We start from the raw sequence: 19700 nt of genomic DNA, 5'->3' as shown, positions 1-19700 counted from the left end.
ACAGACATAAACTTAATTAAATATTAACACATTTTGTGCGAGGTGTATAAACTTTCAGATCCCAGCATTTTAATTTGTCTGAATACTTGATGTAAAATTGCAACGGTGTGGATAATTTTTAATCTGTAAGCGGTTTAAGAGTCACAGACAGGGTGCGCGACTCTTAGGCTACACGATATTCATCATGGCGAGTGTTCCAGTGCCTGCATCAGCAACGAGCGCTCCATCTCCCGAGGTAAATTTACTCCCCTTATATTTCACTGGTAACGATTGTTTGCGTGCGTAGGCTTTACATTCCAACATACTGATAATGTTAGGATGAAATGCCGAGGAGACCCAGGGCATCACAGCTCCGTGTTTTACAGCGCACCAGACGCTCTTATGTGGTTTACACATGGATTAGGAAACGAAGCAGAATGTCAAGCTAATTTCTCATGCTGCCATTATCGTGAATGTTCTTGTTTGTGTTGTTAGCACAGTAGTTCTGTAACGTACGATGTTGGTATTTGGGATAACATATTTCGGGTTATGAGACCCGGCCATATGACGACACATGATTTACCGTCGTCATGGGTCATGTATACAGAAGCGAGTTACGCTGTTTTCGTTACAACATAGGATGACATTCACCGGTTTAAAAAAAGCCGTTTGTCTAAGGTTACTATATGAGCCGTCTTTAAAATGTGAGGTAATTTCTTGAGGTAATTACAAATTACCGTAAATTAAGCGGATGGTATAAATAAATCAGAGACTGTGTGTGTTCAGCCAAGGATTCAACCAGCCAACGAGTCACATGCAGACTGAGTCCTTACTCTGAAGGAAAGAACTCAGAGCTAGTGTACCCTGTGTCAATAAAATATATTTCTCATTGAAGACACTCACTGAATGCACTCTTTTAAATTTGATTTTCATGATCCTACATTATTTATATTTTGGATAAGGGGAGGGGGGCGAGGAACAGACTACGGTCTACCTATGTCTGTGTTTCACTGTGTACCGCAATAATGTTGTTTATTTCTGCCTTTTGAGGCCCCTGATGCACGTAATTTGAGCAATGGACTGGCAGACATTACTCCTACCTTCAAGGTAATACTCTACTGTTTGTTTAATATCTGAAAAATGTTTGTATGTCAAATGTTTTTTTTTTTACTGATAATTGTACACACACATTTGATAATTGTACACACACATTTGAATGTAGAGCTTTACCAGTGATATTTTGAGCATGTTATTGTGTATGGTTCAACACTTGCCTTTAGTGGGGTGTCCAGTGGCAGCATTTTGATGTTCTCTAGGTCTTCTCTAAAAACATAAAAATTTCCCCTCTGAGTAGCCCAGTCACTCTGTACCCATCTCACTCTTTGTCCTGGATATCCTCTCGTCTCCCTGCTGAGTCCACACCAAACTCTCTTCTCACAGAAGCAAAATGTCCCATGTTGACTGAATAACTCCCATTGAACCTTCTCAGTATTCTACATGGACAAATGTTCTTAGAATAAAATAACTTTAACTCTTTAAAGACCTCTGTGGAGCCCTGACCTCATCTCCCTTACTGAGAGTGGGCCCTTGTTTTTGGACGAAGAGTTGAGTAAAGGCCCTTGGCTTTTCCAGTAGGTCCCGTGCCGAGTATAGAGACAAAGCACTTTCTCAGATCTCCCTAAGCCTTGTCAATCAAGCTTGGACCCTTAACTTGGAGCATGCTCAGTGCTCTGGGCTTTGATTGAGTGTGTGGTCGAGGGAGAGAAAGAGAGAGTTCTGCAGTCCAGTGTGCAGAATTATACAGTGCTGCTGACACACAATTTGTGACACGCTCTGACAACCTGTACTGCATGTTAAAAGGCAGGGGCATGTTCTTTTCAATGGACTTTAGCTTTGGCTTGGAACAAAGAGGACTAGTGATTAAACAGCTCAAGAAATAGGATCCACTGCATTTTTAAATTCAGACACAGAGTTTTGTAATGGCTTGTGTAACTGTATGACACCAGCCTGTGTACAGTTTACCAGACTGTACAGTTTCAGAGTTGATACTGTCACTAACAAGTCAATCTTCAGACAGACCAGAGTCAAACAAATACTGCAAGTCACTGAATGAGTGTCTGTGACCCAGTTTCTTTTTCCCATGTAGTTGTTTTTTTAATGATTATTTATTAATTTATTTAAATTTTTATGTATTTATTTATTTGTACCTGTAAGTGACCTAGCACCTGTGTTGTTTGTTGTAGATAAACTCTTCTAACCCTTCTTAGCTGAACAGTCTGGTCAGACAGAGTGCCAACAGCCTCTCAGATACACTTAGAAATACAACATAGACATTTCAGTGCCCAATGGTTCACTGTACAAAGATAAAACAATAGGATTATATATGGTCACGAACAGAGTGTGCAAGGCAGTCAGAATGTAATTGTGTCACCTGATTTCAGATGAAGACAGGATTTCATGGTGTGCCTGATTAATAGTTAATCAATAAAAATATTTCTAAAAGTGATAATTATATAAGCCTCCCTTTATCTGAAATTCATAAAGGAACAGTTTTTGTGTATTGTTAAAGAGGCAGCTCCATGATGGCTTCTTGTTTCTAGTGTTTAGAGGGATTATGGCCCATTGCACAATTGGATCTGGTGTATTTATGGAAAGGTAATCAGACCATTGGCAGTTCAGAGCTCGCAAGGTGAAGAGCCAGACAGCACTGGACATAGATTGTAACTCATTTACCCTAATTGTATTAAGGGTCTCTCTTTCTCTCTCTCTTTATTGGTCTCTGTCTCTCTCTCCCTCTCTGTGTGTTTCAGAGAGCAGCCCATGAAAATATTTGATATTAATACTTGCCTTTGTAATAAATGTCAGAGAAAGGTGAACATGACCAAACGGGTAGCCAAAAGGGAGACTGATGGTTTCTAAAACCGTCATGATCAGGTTTCAATGATTTTTTTTTAACTTTTAGCATAATTTGCACAGAATGTACAAACATAGTTGACAGAATTTCTGAGTTGGTCCTCTGTTGACAGAAGACAGTATGAATAACATGGTTGGTTGATAGGCAGTAGAAGCTGTATTTGAAATTAACAGTATCCTTGCACACAGTGAATGAAAGTGTCAAAGTGCTTTAAATGGTCACTGTGAGACAAACAGTTGTGACTGCATAGAGAGGCATAAGGCCCTCACCCTTCTCTCTGTAATCTGGGATTATACAGGAATGTAGCAGAACAGCAAAGCTATGAGTACCTTTAATCCCAGGCTCTCAGCCCAGCCTTCTCAGGGAAGGTAAGGACAGGCAGAGGGCCACTGGTTGGTCGCTGTTGTCTGTTGTATGCTTTATTGGTGTATTTACTGTGATCTTGTGTGGATATGGCACCACCTACTGGTTACTTTGATGACTGTAAAAAATGTGCTTTGAATGTAATAACGCTCAGATTTAATAAGATCTTTGAGTGAATGTATGTGTGTGTGTGTGTGTGTCTGTCTGTCTGTCTGTGTTGTGTGTGTGTGTGTGTGTGTGTGTGTGTGAATGTGTGTGTGTGTCTGGCCTTCAGGCAGAGGACACAGTGGTTGAGATGGCCCAGGACCACAAAGCTAAACCAGAGCCAGCCAATCTGGTGTTTGGAACGGTCTTCACTGACCACATGCTGACCATTGAATGGAGCAGTGATGGAGGCTGGCAGAAACCACACATTCGACCATTTGACAACCTGTCCCTCCACCCTGCGTGCGCCGCCCTGCACTATGCAGTGCAGGTCAGTCCCTGCCCCATGACCCAGGACATCCAGTGTGTCCCAGTAGCTATAGATAACATTCAGTATCACCCTCACTTGCTATTTCTAATCACTTAGAAGTTGCTGTACTCTGGCATTTCAAAAATTCATTTTGTTTTATTTTATCTTATACTCTGAAAAGCCATGCATAGTTTTAAAATAGGCATTTCAAATATTTCAGACCTTAGTTAAACCCTACTGCCTTTAGCAGGGTCTTTGTGTGGTGAACAGCTCATGTGACAGTACAGTCGCTCATACCACACATTTCAGTGGCATAGAACTGTTCTGAGCTGAGAATTAAGTAGCTTTGGGGTCATTGTTCAAGAGCACAAACCGCATGCAAACATCCCTATAGAACAGTGAATTAGATATTGGGGTCTGAGTGCATTGTCTGTAGATCCGTGCTTGTTTTCAGCTAAAATAAAAACACTGCTATACATAGGCAGACAGTATATATATATATATATATATATATATATATATACTGTCTACTGAATCTAGTCATAAATAAGTTATAATAATGATATTATGATGTAATATTTGTTTTGGGAATATAGACTTGCATTCGTTGAGCAAAGTCAGAGCTAAGACTTTTCATTACATCGAGACAAAGACATTTTGATCACATTTCAAATCAGGGTTATAGTTGATTCTAGAACAGACCAACTGTTCAGGGGTTTTAAGTAAACAGTGCTCGTCATTTTGCCTTCTTTAATGCACATACTCAGTGAACTTTTATTTTGTTTGTGTGTGTATCTGTTTATCTGTATTTGTGTCCCGGTGTCTGTGCGTTGTTTGTGTTCTGCACAGCTGTTTGAGGGGATGAAGGCATATCGTGGGGTGGATGGTAAAGTGCGACTCTTCAGACCTATGCTCAATATGAAGAGGATGTTGAAGTCTGCTGAGAGAGCCTGTTTACCTGTGAGACCAGTGTGCTACAACATAAATACACACACAGTGATACTTTGTTTACTGACTCAACTCTGATATCATGCGTATGTCTCTGTTTTTGCTCTCAGTTGGACTGGTTTACTGTTAAATGCTGATCTCTCTCTCTCTCTCTCTCTCTCTCTCTCTCTCTCTCACTCTCTCTCTCTCTCTCTCTGTATAGCTTTTTGATGGGGTTGAGTTGCTGGAGTGTATCAGGAAGCTGGTGTCACTGGATGAAGATTGGGTGCCTCACTCAGACTCTGCCAGCCTGTACATTCGCCCCACTTTCTTGGGCATTGAGGTGAGCTCAGGCCTCTCTAGTGTGGCACATATGGCATGAATGTTGGTACGTCAATGTCTGACCACATGAGTAGCTTTAGCTCAAATTCACTGACATCAAGCTTTGTGTGTGTGTGTGTGTGTGTGTGTATGTGTTTGTGTGTGTGTGTTTGTACATGTGTGTGTGCTCCTACTTAGCCTTCACTGGGTGTGAAGAAGCCCTCGCGTGCACTGCTGTTTGTCATCCTCACTCCAGTGGGTTCCTACTTCAGTACAGGGACTCAGCCTGTGTCACTGTGGGCTGATGCTAAATATATCCGTGCCTGGAGAGGGGGAACTGGAGACTGCAAGATGGGAGGGTGAGGACACGGATATGAACAGACAATAAAGAGACACATTATACCACACTTAAATTAGATGTATCCAGGCCCCAACAGAGACATGTTAGAGTATAGTCAGAATCAGTGCTAGAGACATTTTATAGCAGAAATCTGTGCATAAATATCCGTAACTTAATATGTAAGTGGCTTATATTTCACACATTTATACCTCACTGCCCAGTCAACACAGACATAGCTCACAACACAGTCAACTCAGACATATCTCACAGCACAGTCAGCGCACAAAGACCTTACAGCACAGTCAACACACAAAAACCTGACAGCACACACAGCAGAGACAGCACAGACATACCTGTCAGCACAGTCAACACACAAAAACCTTACAGCACAGACAGCAGAGACAACACAGCCTACCTCTCAGCACAGTCAGCACACAAAAACTTGACAGCACACACAGCAGAGACAGCACAGACATACCTGTCAGCACAATCAATACAGACATAGCTCACAGCAGGGTGAACACAGAAATGCCTTATAGCTGAGTTAGCACAGGTATCTCTTATTGTTCAGTTATCCCAGTGACACAAGTGACAGATGACAGATTTCTTTTAAATTTCACAGATGAAATTGTTTACTGCACCGTAGATCCACTGTTGCAGTTTGAAGATGTTTTGATGAAAAAAGCGGCCACATATGTGCAAAATCGCTAAAGTTGGAGTCACTTCTGAATTCAGCTGAGAATTGATGGATAATTCCAGTTCAGTTCAGGGATTTGAATAGGTGTTGACATTAAAAATCCTGAGAATGTAGAATTGTTGAATTAGAATGACTGGAAACACTCATTTGTGTTTATGTTAATTATTATGTTGATTATTAACTTTACATTTTAGATGCTGCTAAAACGTGTCTTCAAACTTTCTGCAATATTTGAACAGCACTTTTTCTCATTTTCCACTGAGACAATCAAAATAGTCAAACTTCTTTCAAAGTGGTGGACCTGAGTTTATCTTCCACAAAGTACAATAACTTGATATTTCTCATAATTCATATAAAAAAATCTTATAGTTGTAATTAAAATGCAGCTCCATTTCCTTAATGGAATTAGAAAATTTTCTAATTTCTTTTCTAATTCCAGTTCCAACCTGATTGTATTTCTTTACGTGAATATGATGAATTGCTTTGTAAATTTACCCCAATCCTAGTTGTAACAGATCTGTATGAACAAACTGCTAGTAGGCGGAAGTAAAATCTGAAAACTATTCGTATTCCACATTTTCCCTGACCTTAATACAGGCCCCACATACAGCCTCTTAAAGATTTCTAAAACATTCTGTTAACCAGAGTTGTGAGTTGAAGATTAAGCAAACTTTTCTGTGTTTGTGGAAAATAACAAAACTTCAAACAATGTTGTTAATGATTTGTATTCCTTCTGTCTAGAAACTATGGAGCTTCCATTTATGCCCAGTATGAAGCAGTAGAGAAGGGGTGTCAGCAGGTCCTCTGGCTGTATGGTGATGACCATCAGATTACTGAGGTTGGGACCATGAATGTCTTTCTTTTCTGGATCAACGAAAATGGAGGTGATTTGAATTTTTTCTCTCATATCAGATTCATTTGTTTACAGCCTTTTCTAAGCCATCCCAGCCGTGGTCAGAGGTCATAATGGCAAAACAGATTTTGTGTCCTTTAGGAACTGATTATTGCTATGAATGAATTATTTACAGGGTACTAGAATATACACTGATTTTTTTATCAAATGGTTTAAACTAATATCAGTTTGAGGTCAGAAAAGTAAAAGTAGTTCCCTACTCTGCAGAGGTTTGACTCATTTTGGTTTGGTTTTTCATCAGTGACTTTCCACTGGTCAAACAGTAGAACTGCCCAACAAGTCACATACAGTCAATCATATGCAGTCACAATACAGGTCACTGGTAGAGTTCTCAGTCAGGGCTTGGTCTCCTAACCTCATTTTTTTAGAACTCTGACCTGGAAAGATTGACTTGTGTAAAGTAATAAGTGTACAATGGCCAACCACTCTCAAACCTGTCTAGACTGCGGAGATTACTGCCCATCAGTAAGGGGAGGTGCCTGTGTTACTTATTATTTAAGTATCTCCTCTCTCGTCAGAGCATAATCAAGTCTGCGTATTTTTCAGAGGATGAGCTGGCGACACCACCTCTGGATGGAATCATCCTACCTGGTATCACACGCCAGAGCATCTTGGACCTCACACGCAAATGGGTAAAATCTGGTCTCCTGCCTCTTTTTATAGAGAGCTCCTTGAACCCACACACATGCCCTCCAGTGTGTCTGTTAGTGATAGTGTTCCCACTCCCTGTCTCTTCCCAGGGGGAGTTTAAGGTTTCGGAGCGTTATTTGACCATGGCTGAGCTGTGCGGTGCTCTGAAGGAAGGGCGAGTTAAAGAGATGTTTGGCTCAGGAACTGCCTGTGTGGTCAGCCCTGTAGGCAGGATCCTCTACCAGGGAGAGGTCAGTTCTCTCTCTCTCTCTCTCTCCCCCCCCTCTCCCTATCTCTCTCTCTAGGAGCCTTCAGTAAAGTCAAATATTGATATTTGATAAATCTTTATATTGCTAGTTAAAAGAAGTGTTACAGAGATAGTATTGATAAAAAGTTGATATGCTTTAGCTGGCCAACAAGGTCTGACATGTGTTTGCTGCCTCTTTAGAACCTAATTATTCCTAGTCAGGAAAATGACACACGGATAGCCTCAAGACTGCTGAAAGAGCTCTCAGACATTCAGGTGAGTATAACACCACAAATACACACATGCACGGATGCACATTCACACGCATGCAGGCATACACACACACACACACACAGAGCATTAGTCTGATATACATTTTGCCTGTTTTTTTCAAGCTTTTGGCTTTCATCTGCTTTAATACACTTCACAAATACTTCCTATAGCCTAAACCCTTGTATTTGTCTTGACAGAATAAATTCCCCCTCTAAGTTGTTAGCCATTGTAACATTTTTGTTATATTTACAAAATGATTGACAAAGATGCTGGTACTATCTAACCTCCTCTTCTGGAGGAGGTCCATATTTCTATGCATGTTTGTTTTTGGATTTGTGTGGCATGCAGGCACACCTACATTTGATCATATGCCATCAAAATTTCGTCATAATATTTGTGGTCTTGCACTCAGTCATAACTAAAGAGTATGCACTGTGCATCAGTTATAATGAGAACTGAACTGGTTTATTGTATTGGTCTTCTCAGTAGTGTCTCAATCAAACCTGTGGTAAGAGCAAAAGGTGCCATAGCTGTAGGACACACTGATGTTCAGTTCAGGTTATTGTATGTCTACAAGGCAGTCTTACACAGAATTGTCTAGTGTCAGGTTTAGAATGGAGAATTGGACCCAAAAGCAGATTTAGTTCAATTATTTAATGAAGAAAAAGATCTCACTCAACAAGTAACACAAAAATCTCCAGTCTCGCCAGGAAAAAGCAAAAACACAAAAACAGCACTCTAAATAGCTATAGACCAAAAACTTAGACAAACTGAAAACAGTCCAAAAGAAATCCAGACAAAGGCAGGCAAACTAACCAAAACAGCAGGCAGAAAATCACAATTCAGAAACTGGCAGGGTGCAAACAGGCAAACAGGCAGAATACCGCTAGCAGGCTAGCTGGACACAGTCAAGAGGCTGGGACAATCTGACAAACAGGGACTAGTAGAGGAAGATATAAATAGGCTGAGTAATACAAACAAAATGAGAAACAGGTGAACTCAGAAGGCAGGAAACAAACAATGGCAGAAGTAGAACACAAGTGAGGGGCGGGGTCAGAAGCACAAGGAAAACCAAAACAAACAAAAGCACATGGTAAAACAAAAACACAGAATGACCAGCAGGAGGCCACAGAGTAACCGTTCAAGCAGAGGTACTGACAGTCTAGCCCTGCCTTTCGTCATTGTGCAGCCACTCTTCTCAGTCTTTAAATCTCCAAAAGTCTAGCTTGGTGAATCAGACAGAGAATGTGCTGTTGGTGCCCATGTGTATGTGTGTGTAGCTGATGTGATTTCTGTGCATCAGCTCCGGGTCGCGAGGCTGACAGTATAAGGCTAATGTGAGCTTTAATGGCTGCCCAGGGACGGCGAGAGAGAGAGAGAAAGTGGTACGGGCCAGACACAGCTCCCAAGAAACCCTCATTACACGCCCGCTGTAATTACACAAGCCCTAATTACTGTCCCAGCCTAAACCATCTTCAAAAGCCAAGACGAGACGGATAAAGCTGCCGCAACACATAGGGGGCTGTAACGAACAATAAAATCGACAGAGCGCTTAAACGAAAGCGTCGAAATCTGTTGACATTTAATTTTTCCTAAGCACAACGCAACACACGCTTTCTGTCCTTCCAGAAGACAACAACAGGCACAAACAAGCGTGTGTCGGCGTGGGGCAGAGAGAGGGATGAAAGATGGGTTTACTAACGCGTCCGTTCATCTCTCTTTCATGTTAATTAGAAATCGCATCCCTTTTGTTTCCTCCTGGCGGGCGGCTGTTTATTCTGTACCCACCCGTCCATTAGAACAAATTTGCAACATGAGACGCAAATAATTGGATTTGTCTGTACGGTTGTCTTGGATTTGGAACATGTATTTTTTTTAATTTGTCTTGTGGTTGAGTTGATAGATTTGCGCTAGGATATTTGCTTGTTTTGTGTGTTTGTTTGTTGTGTGATTGGTAGCATGTTGGCACGGTTATGCCGTGGAATACATTGATGAAGGTCTCTTTCCCTTTTTTTTTTCTTCTTCTCTTTCTTGGTCTGAGCTAACTTGATATCACTCGTGTTTATCTTTCACCTTTTGCTCTTCTTTGGTTGCAGTACGGGCGAACACCAAGCGACTGGGCCTTCCTTGTGTAGTCACGCCGATCAGACGCGGAGAACCTGACACACGTACACACTCTCACACCAACAGACACACAAACATACACGCACAAACATAAACTACATAGGGATAAAACAGAAAAAATAGCCTCATGCCAGTATGTGGGTGAAATCTGTGTAGTGTGCAATAATTGTTTTTTTGTTGTTTTTTTTTTATCTAGAACTGCAATACAATAGCCTAGGCTTCTTTTAACTATACTTTTAAGTATACTTTGATTTAATGTGGAAAAAAAAAATTTCCAGTAGTTTTTGAAGGTATTTATGAGACTCCCAAACTATATTTTTCTTTGAAACACTGGTCATGCATAGTTGAGTGGTCTTATCCCTTTTTCCCCTGTGTCTTTCACTGCTCAATAAGTACTGTCTCACTGCAGAGTGGCTGCCATCGGTGTCACTGCCTCTGCCTCTGCGGAGAATCTCTTCAGAGTAAACCATTTTTACACAACAGAGCACAGTGTAAAATCTCCAAGACTAGCAAAGAAAACATATTCACACATTGATGTACTCTTAAGAATCATTTACTACCGTCATAGTTGATATGCAAGTACAGCTGGTGTATCGCACAGTAAATGCCATGCAAATGTGAAAACCCAATCTAAGCCTTAGTGAAATAGTGAATATATTGTTTCAGTTACACTGTTGTGAGTATTTTTTAGATAGAAATATATTTTTACATAGTCTTTGTGGTGTGTTTGTGTAAATAATGAGGAGGGGATATACAAAGATAGCATTTTGATGATTGGAGTGGAGTTGTTCGTTTACACTCAGTATGGCCAGAGCTCTCCAGCTGGACTGTAGGCTTTGAGTAATATTGTCTGTTCTTTTGAATAGAAGTGAGAATATGCAGTGGTGGCTTTAATGAAGAATGAAGCTTCTAATTGAATCATTCCTGTCCAGTTGCACTACACATGTAATGCTCAGTGTATGAATGTTATCCATTTAGTTTTGATGTATTTGTGTGTCAAAAGGGAACCCGAGGAATATCCCTGTGATCTTGGCCCCGAATACATTCTAGTGTCAGCGTGTGGTTCTCTATCTATACCGACCACTGGACCTGTTTTGCCTTGTCCTGACACCTCTGTTGAACACAAAGCACAATTTCTGATTCACGTAGAGTTCTATATTTGTCAAATACTAAAATTATAGTGTGAGTTACTTATGCATCAATGAGGTGGACATAGATAGTCTGTTATTTAGATCCTAAATAATAAACACATACAAAACCAAAAGATGAGTCTGTTTCATCTCTGTTAATGTTTTCCTAAAACATTTCTTCCTCTCTCTAAAACCTGGATTGTCTTAGTGTCTTCCTCATGGTCCTTAAGCAGATAAATAGATGCGTTGCATGTGTGAGTGTGTAAATTTTATTAACACTGGGTTTGTGTATTAGGGATATGGGGACCAGGGAAGATGATGTATGGATGTACTTATGGAAAGTAGATTGTCTCAGTGTTTAGAGAATCAATGCTCCAGCTCACAGAACTGAAAGTTCACACAATCTCACACACACTCCTTCTGCCACTGTTTCTCTTAGGCCCCACACACACATTCATCATCACTACCTGGCCTACTTTCATTAGACTGAATTAATCTATGCTTTCATCCTCCCACCATTGTCTCTGCACACACACACACACACACACACACACAAAAAGGCCATGCCACACCTAAAATGCCAGATGAAACGGCCTGAGACACTATAGAAAAGTTCCACAGAACAGTGGCACTGTGGTTTGTATCGACACGGTGGTGGCAGGGTGTCAGTGAACTTGGATTGAGACGAGTTTTAACCGGGTGACGGAGCATCACTCAGCCCCACACAGGTGATGGCACCGACTGCCAAGATCCTGAGTGTGAAGGCACCGTTGGCACTGGACCTGATTCAAACTCATCAGCATAATGGATTGGATTTAAGCTGCAAACGCTTGGCGCTGTGTTGGCTGCGGGCATTCAGGATCTCAACCCTCCTGTAGCTATAGAAAAAAAAAGAAGAAGAAAGAAAGAAAGAAATCTTGAGAAACAAATGGATATTCTGTGTTTATGATGCAAGGTGCGGCATGCTAACAAACAGTTGCCTCCTATCAGGAGCACTGGAGCGTGTTATTGAAAAAGGGAAGAGTTTCTCCCCCGTATATACCTTAAAAAAAAGACACAAATGGCCCTGGACCTAGAAAAAGGCTTTTACATTCATACCTATCATAGCTAGACTTAGTGGATTTCTTGTATGTTTAGCAGAATTTAGCATTCCTTCTACTTTGATGCTTATTTTTTTTTTTGAAAAGCAGCATAAACATTCATTTCTTTGCTTTAAGGACTTTTGAGGGTTGAGTGTCTCTGTCTGCCTTTCCGTCTCTCTCTTTTCTTCTATCTTTGCTTTCTCTCCTGTCTGTCTTGCTGGCTCTTTGCCTAAATGTAAGTGTCCTGAAGGCAGGGCACAAGCTCCCTGGCTCACACTCAGGAGGACAACACAGTTTGGCTTCAGCTCCCCCACTTCCAGCTGCCCAGCAGCTGGCTAACTCTCTCTCTCTCTCTGTCTGTCTGTCTCTCTCTCTCTCTCTCTCTCTCTCTCTCAACAACCCTATAGGAACATGTCTTATAATGCCTTACCCACTGGTGCAGTGCCTGAGGGTATCATCTCCCTGTCTTAACTCCCTGGTGTCTTGCCTTAGGATGCCTATGGGACAGTCCTTGCTCTCCCTCCCTTTCTCTCTCTCTCTCTCTATCCTTCTCCTATGGTGCCCTATGCCCCAACAGCCTCCTTCTGTCTGAGCAGGATGTTTTAATTGTCACTTCTCATTTGGAGCTGGAGTGGGCGTTTCTGGGCAGAGGGCCGTAATGAGAGGAGATGAACAGAGCTCGGTCCGCGCGCGCGCACACTTATCGGGAAAACGGCGTTTGGCTGGCAGGGCTGAACGCCTCTCTACTTGGCACAGAACCATGATCTGATTTGACAGGCACGCTGCTGTCATCTTGAGTTTGTCCAATTTGAAATTCTAATTAATGAACTTGCAGCCACTTTGCATTGGTGTCTTTTCTTTCTTTATATCTTTTTTTTGTGTGTGTGTCTCTCCCATGTTGTTTTTGTATGTTTGTTGTCTTTGAGATTTCTCTTCTTATTTGTCTTTTCACCATCCTTTCATCTCTCTAGAGCAAAATTCCAAACAGCACAGCTTGGATGTTATCAGAAAACTTAGAAACTCATCTCAATATGCTCATGCAATTAAACCTTTCCCTGTGAGGAAGATAAGCAATGTCATGACACCCAGTCATATGTCTAAGATTGTCATTGACAGAGTACTGAAGACCTGATTGCTTCAAGATAGCACTCCTCCCATTATGACTCAGTTCTAAATTAGTTCAGTGATACGGGCAAATTAAAAGGCCTTTATGTGCATGTTATCTCAGAGAGAAAAGCATTACCTTTGAGATGTTTGCTCTGTAATGCATTCAGCTTTGACATTTAGGTCAGCAGCACCAGTGATGACCACAGAAGCAAACTGATTGTCGTATGTTCAAAAACAATTCATTCCACTTTTGTCCAACAGGTGGCGGTAGCGTGTAAGCTTAGTAGCGCCGCAGTAGACACCAGGCTTTATCTGTCATAACATATAGAGTTCATATCTCCATTGCTGTGCTCTGGAACACTGCCAATCACTGTCCCAAAAACAGCAATGTTAAAGTAATCTATTTCCACGCAACTCTTAATCCACTAATACACTGATGAAATCATTTAATCGCAAATCATCATCATCATCATCATCGTCATCATCATCATCATCCTTTGCTGCCACTGCGCTGCTGTATTAAATGTGTAAATAACAGTGGGGATTAAGAGCAGCTTTAAGTGCCATGACATCGCTGCCGTTGACAGGCTCTGTTCACAGCAAACGAACGCAAGGCGTCAGTTGCACGACGACCACATTCAAGCTGCATTATCCTCTTCTCACACATGTTATTTGCCTTAACTGACTGTTAGTCACTGTTTTAACCACAGCTATCATACTTAAAGGCTTAGGAGAGACCCCGGTAATGGAAGGATAGATATTCAAAGTCGTGGTCCTGGACTCGTTCCAGAATGTTCCAACCACATGAAACTTCAGTCACATTCTCTATTTTGTTTTGCTTTAATTTGTCACATTCTACATGGCCTTTATACAGATAAAGACACATATATTTCTATTGACAAGTACCTGCTCTTCTGTGCAAATTAAAATTGATTGACGTGTTGACTCATAGGTCACTGACTTGCATTTTTAAACACCAAGGGGAAAAAAATTAGTACAGCATTTCTCTATTTTTTTTTTAGTGTTACACTGTCCTCTTGAACTGTCTCACTCTTAAAGATTTCATATTATTCCTTTGTGCTGTAACATTTTTTCCTGTCATTTTTTGTGTTATTCTTTCATGCTACATAATTTTTTTTTCAGCAATTTGTATTACTCCTTTATTCTGGATCACTTTTTGTGTTAGTTCTTTGAGTTTTCTTACCTTTTCAGGTTTATTTTTATATTATTCTTTTGAGCCATCTCACTTTCTCAGTGTTTGGTATTATTCCTTTGTACTGTCTCACTTTTTCAGTCTTCAGTGTATAACCCCATCAGCCTTCTGGCAGCCATCAGCAGTCTTTCAATGGAGGTCTCCTCTGTAATCTCCGCAGTGAAAAGTGACCAGCGTGACCTTTAGCTATGACCCAGAGAAACTCTCTTTCTCTCCCTCTTTCTCCCAGTCTCAGGCCTTCAGTCAATGGCTACCAGATGCCTCCAGGCCTGCCCGTTTCTCTCAGAGCATCACAATACCAGCTGTTTGTATTCTATTATTAAGCACCATAGCAAAGGAGGTGAGAGTCATGAAATGTCATCACACTTGCAGTTTCACACTAATTTCGACCATTTTAGAGGTGGGAGTTAAAATGCTTCATCATATGAATGTGAATAAATTAACATTCTAAATGTGGGAATGCTTAGACTGTTTGACGGGCGTGACAAACAAATTAGAGACAAGAACTTCTGTTTGTTCTCTGGGGGGCACAGGGCATGTGTGCTGTCCTCGTGGCACAGACAACAGACCACAGACTATTAACAGCAAGAAAACACTTCCTTTATGGTACACCGTGACACACACCCCTATACCTGTCCATCAGCTGGTCCTTGTGTCTCCATACTATGTCCTCCATTCGTGGAGGGAGAGAAAGGGAGGGCACCGTGAGGCAGTGAATGTGTCCTAGCGTGGCTGAATGTGCTTTTTGAGGCGAGTCAAGTGTGAGAGAGAGTCAGAGACAGAAGCAGGTCCCGCTGGATGAGTCATGTTCTTGGGGCGGTGGAGCTGCAGGTGGATGAGGTTGAGTCAGAGTGCTCGCTCTGCCAGCTCAGCCGCCTAGAGCGCCACAGCCATGCCAGCCCTCCCCTGGGCACCAGAGCAACCCCCCTCCACCTCCTCAAACCGAGGCTCGTTATGTTTACGAGCTAATGAATGCATCGCTAGTGTTAATCGGTGACATTAGTCCCCCTCCACTGCTGTGACAAACGTATTGCCAAGTTGACAAGATCCAGCTCTTTTGCATTCAGAGAGAGAATAGCCATACAAACAGGTGTGAGTGCTTTAATGGTTGTCATCTGGTGTGTTCACAAGTCATTATTTTACAGACAACAACATCGTCACTTAAAGAGTCTCTAATAAATCTTCCGTTACAGTGGGAGCATTGTGACTGTGTTATTGCTCTGTGTATGTGCACTTAAACTTTACTCTGATATGAGATGTAAAGCCTGGTTACAACTTACATATAATTTTAAATTAAATGTGTGCAGTGAACCTATATGTTCCTATGGCACGTTAGGGGCACCAAACATGTCATGGCAGCAAAAAAATAAGCTTTAAAGATTGTGTTTTGCATTGGACTCATGCAACAAGCCAGTATACAATGCAGTAGCTTGTGCCACTGTGAGTGTGATTGTTAGTTTGCCCTGTGTAGTGTTGATGTGGTGACATTTTGGGACTTCTCTACATTCCAGAGTGTTTTTCTACATGTCTTTCTGCAAATTGGCACATATGTGGCAAATATGCATGAGTTTGCATGTGTTTGTAGAGAGAGCACGTGAGAGAGCGAGAGAGAGAGAGAGAGAGAGAGAGAGAACAAGAGAGTGAGAGAAAGAGAGAGAGAGAGAGAGAGAGAGAACGAGAGAGTGAGAGAAAGACAGAGAAATCTCTGAGATTGGAGACTCAGGTGCATTATGTATCTGCAAGGTCCTCCATCCGTTCTATCAATATTGCACAATGCCCTGAGGGCACCCAAAGGACTTGGTGCAACCTCTCTTTCTGTTTCTCTTTAGTGTTGTCTCCCTCTCTCTTTTCTCCTTTTTTTGCACTGTTTCCTCCCTTCCCCTTTTCTTACCATCTGATATTTCTTCTTTTCTCTTCTATGTCCATTCCATGCTCTATTCTTTCATGTTTTTAATGGAATAACAGCCCTCTGCAGCTGAATGCCGTGGCGTTCCAGGCACATGTTTGCGTTAGATCTGAGAAACTCGTACTCCGGACACTGCTCTTTGGAATGAATGCAGCTGTGAAAGCTATAACCCCTATTTGATACAGAACACACTCAGAGAGAGTCCACAGCTCTGCATCACCCCACGTATTTACTAAAAGAGGGACCTTCCTCAACCTCCTTTCAAGAGTGTTCACTTACACAACACTTTTCCTCACACGTGGGCTCCTGAAGAGATATATTGTTCTCTTATTTATCTGACAGATAGTGGATTTACACACACTGTTTATCAGGGGTCAAGGCTAACACTAAGACATGTAACAAAGGTTTTTCACTGATATTTGTCGATATATGTGTGTGTGGATGTGTGTGTGTGTGTGTGTGTGTGTGTGTGTGTGTGTGTGAGTGACAGAACTGAGGAAAGATTCCATCCATGTATTTTCTGTAATGTATGGCTTTATAACCTGTGTTGCAGCTCTTAATAATATTATCCCTCCTTTCCTCCTAAAAAACCTCCATCAATCCCAGTCCCTTTCTCTCTTTTTACTTCTCTTCTCACTCATCTATGAAAGGACCCTCCTTTCCATCCTGGCCTGTCCTTAAGAGCCCTCTCTCTCTCAGTCTGTCTTTTCTCTCTCTCTCTCTCCCTCCCTCTCCCTCTCTTTCTCTGTCCCGTTCTGTCTTTTCTCTCTCCACATCCCTCTTTTTCTTCTGTCTGTCTGGATTGACATTGTGTTAATCCCTGGGTGTGGATCTGTGTGCCACTGTTAATCCCTAGTAGAGGATAAGAAGGTGCCTTACTTTTCACTCTGTTTAAGGAGAGGGAGGGAGAGAGGGGGAGAGACTGTGTAAGAGAGAAAAAAGTATGTGTGTGTGTGTGTGTGTGTTTATCCCCTCACCAGTGTTTCCTGATGTTTAAATTAAGACTGCATACCTATCTACTATGTCACTAAAACAACAGCCTGTCGCCATGGCTAGATTTATGAGAGTGGGACATAGGGTGGGGGTGTGTGTGTGTGTGGGGGGGGGGGGTACATAAACGAGTCATTGTGTGCCTGTGTTTGACTAAACCACCATGGCTGCTAGGGCAACTGCCCTCCTAACACTGTGTGTCTGTATGTGTATGTGTGTGTGTGTGTGTGTGTGTGCGGAGTTTGATTAGGTGATCACAGCTTCATATTCCCCACAGGAGAAGAGAGGTCAGTCATTTCCTGTGAAAACAGAGCAGTTCACAAAGGGCTCTTTCAGACATGGCTGGACCACTGCTAGCTCTCTCTGACAGCAACCAGACATTCAGGGCTTTGACGGTACCTGCCCCCACTAAAACACAACCTCACTCTACTGAACTCACCCCCATAAAACCACAACCTCAGTCCCCTGCCTCTGCCCCTGTAGAAATACAACCTCACTCCACAAGCCCCTGGCCTCCAATAGCGCAACAGTCCAGTGTGCTTAACAATAAATACAAGCTCCCTCCTAAATGCAGCCCAGTTCATAATGCATTGAGGGGGAAAAGCTGTAACACAAACGCTAGCCTTGACCCAGGCTGTTTTACAGTGGAGCCCTGAGAACACACCCTCGCTGATGAATAAGGTGAGCGATGCCTTGGATGGTAAACAACTGCAGTCACAAGACCAGTGATGGAAAGTCGGAATTACCACTGAACTGCTGTGGCTTTAGCTTAACCCTCTGACTTAGAAGGTCTGACAATGAACAATGGACATAGCTGTAGGGTTTTTTTTTTTCCCATTGCGCCCAATTCCACTGTTCCATATTAGAGTTCTGTAAGTTGATTATGGCGCTTTTTTTTAAAAATCTGTGTATGCATTACCCTTCTTTCCATCAAATTACAACATGTCGCTGAAGTCTGAGTGAAGACTGCATTGGTTGTGAACGCTTCCCCATGTTTTAAGATATAAATTTCTGAGTCATTCACATGATGTCACGCATAGTGTAATATCACTTACTAGGCCAGGAAATCTCCTGCAAAGGTCAATAATAATAATAAAAAAAAAATGAATATTGAAGAGGCATAGATATCCTAGAGTTAAATCCATTCTTTGTAGACCGTACCATTTTTGTCTGCTGTAAGAGACTTGGTCATGAATTTGACAAATACAAGTTGTTCGTTTTGACAGTGTTACTATATTAATGTGCCTTTGGAGAAAAAAAGATCAAGCCAAGCTGGCAAGAAAAATATTAGGATACAGGGTAAAGTTAGGTCACTTGATTTGGTTAGCTACTTGATTAGATTACCAGTAGTAAATGTGCTCATTAAAAAGACTTTGTACATTTCAAATGATTCATTGGTTATCGAAGTTTATACACATATGAATAGTCTTGTTAATATTTTAATCATATCAACAATATATTGAATATTATATTCCAGTACAAGTGCAGTCAACTAGCCTGGCCTCCAAAAGGCTACATTAAAAGCAGTTGTCATAACTGAGTGTTTCTTCCCTTTTTTTCCCCCCTGTTTGTCAGTTTGGGACTGTCTTACCCTACAGACATACAGACTGAGTGGCCATTTCAGCTTTTATTCATCCAATTATTCACCTAAGTTCTAAATTCATATCAAAAATGAAATATTTCCAGGTGTTGTTACCAAAATTGCCGTTTTAACATGATCTGTCATACATAGCTCTAAATATAACCCAGTCCCACTCATGGCTGTGTAATAGAGCAATGCCAATTGTCTTGGTGCTAAATATTTTGTCGTTTGTGTTGGAGTGAATCAGTGATGGGACTATTTCTGGTCTGGTCTGCAATTGCAAATGTGTTCATCTGTGCTGTGTATTTCCCCCATATCACATCCTTTGAGAGTGTTTTCAGTGGGTGGTTTTTGACAAAATCCATTTTTAGATTGGTTTGAATCATTTGAGTGTCCATAAAGTCTGTCTTCACTCCTCTCTTTCCCTCTCGCCTTCATTCTTCTACAATGATACATCTAACTGGTCAGTGTTGTCATACCAACAGATTCATCTCAACTAATCAAGATG

General features: G+C 41.5%; 1 protein-coding gene across 1 annotated transcript; it reads left to right on the top strand.

Annotated features, from left to right (window-relative positions):
- The first annotated feature begins 184 nt into the window (after positions 1–184).
- bcat1 (branched chain amino-acid transaminase 1, cytosolic) lies at positions 185–10193 on the top strand. The gene is made up of 10 exons (XM_030780598.1): positions 185–235; positions 3531–3731; positions 4560–4670; positions 4861–4980; positions 5157–5317; positions 6737–6879; positions 7455–7540; positions 7649–7789; positions 7987–8061; positions 10155–10193. Exons 1-10 carry the CDS (start codon positions 185–187, stop codon positions 10191–10193), a joined length of 1128 nt encoding a protein of 375 aa, XP_030636458.1.
- Positions 10194–19700: the final 9507 nt, after the last annotated feature.

This window comes from Chanos chanos, chromosome 1, assembly GCF_902362185.1.
Source record: "Chanos chanos chromosome 1, fChaCha1.1, whole genome shotgun sequence".
Taxonomy (NCBI): domain Eukaryota; kingdom Metazoa; phylum Chordata; class Actinopteri; order Gonorynchiformes; family Chanidae; genus Chanos; species Chanos chanos.
The sequence above is the reverse complement of the archived record's forward strand: the minus strand, read 5'-3'. Positions and strand labels throughout refer to the sequence as shown.

What these genes read in the sequence shown, in the direction of transcription:
- bcat1 (XM_030780598.1), top strand. Translation starts at nt 185, where the DNA reads ATGGCGAGTGTTCCAGTGCCTGCATCAGCAACGAGCGCTCCATCTCCC. An exon ending in CGAGCGCTCCATCTCCCGAG is followed by an intron (nt 236 to 3,530) that starts GTAAATTTACTC and finishes TCTGGCCTTCAG; the next exon opens with GCAGAGGACACAGTGGTTGA. An exon ending in GGAGACTGCAAGATGGGAGG is followed by an intron (nt 5,318 to 6,736) that starts GTGAGGACACGG and finishes CCTTCTGTCTAG; the next exon opens with AAACTATGGAGCTTCCATTT.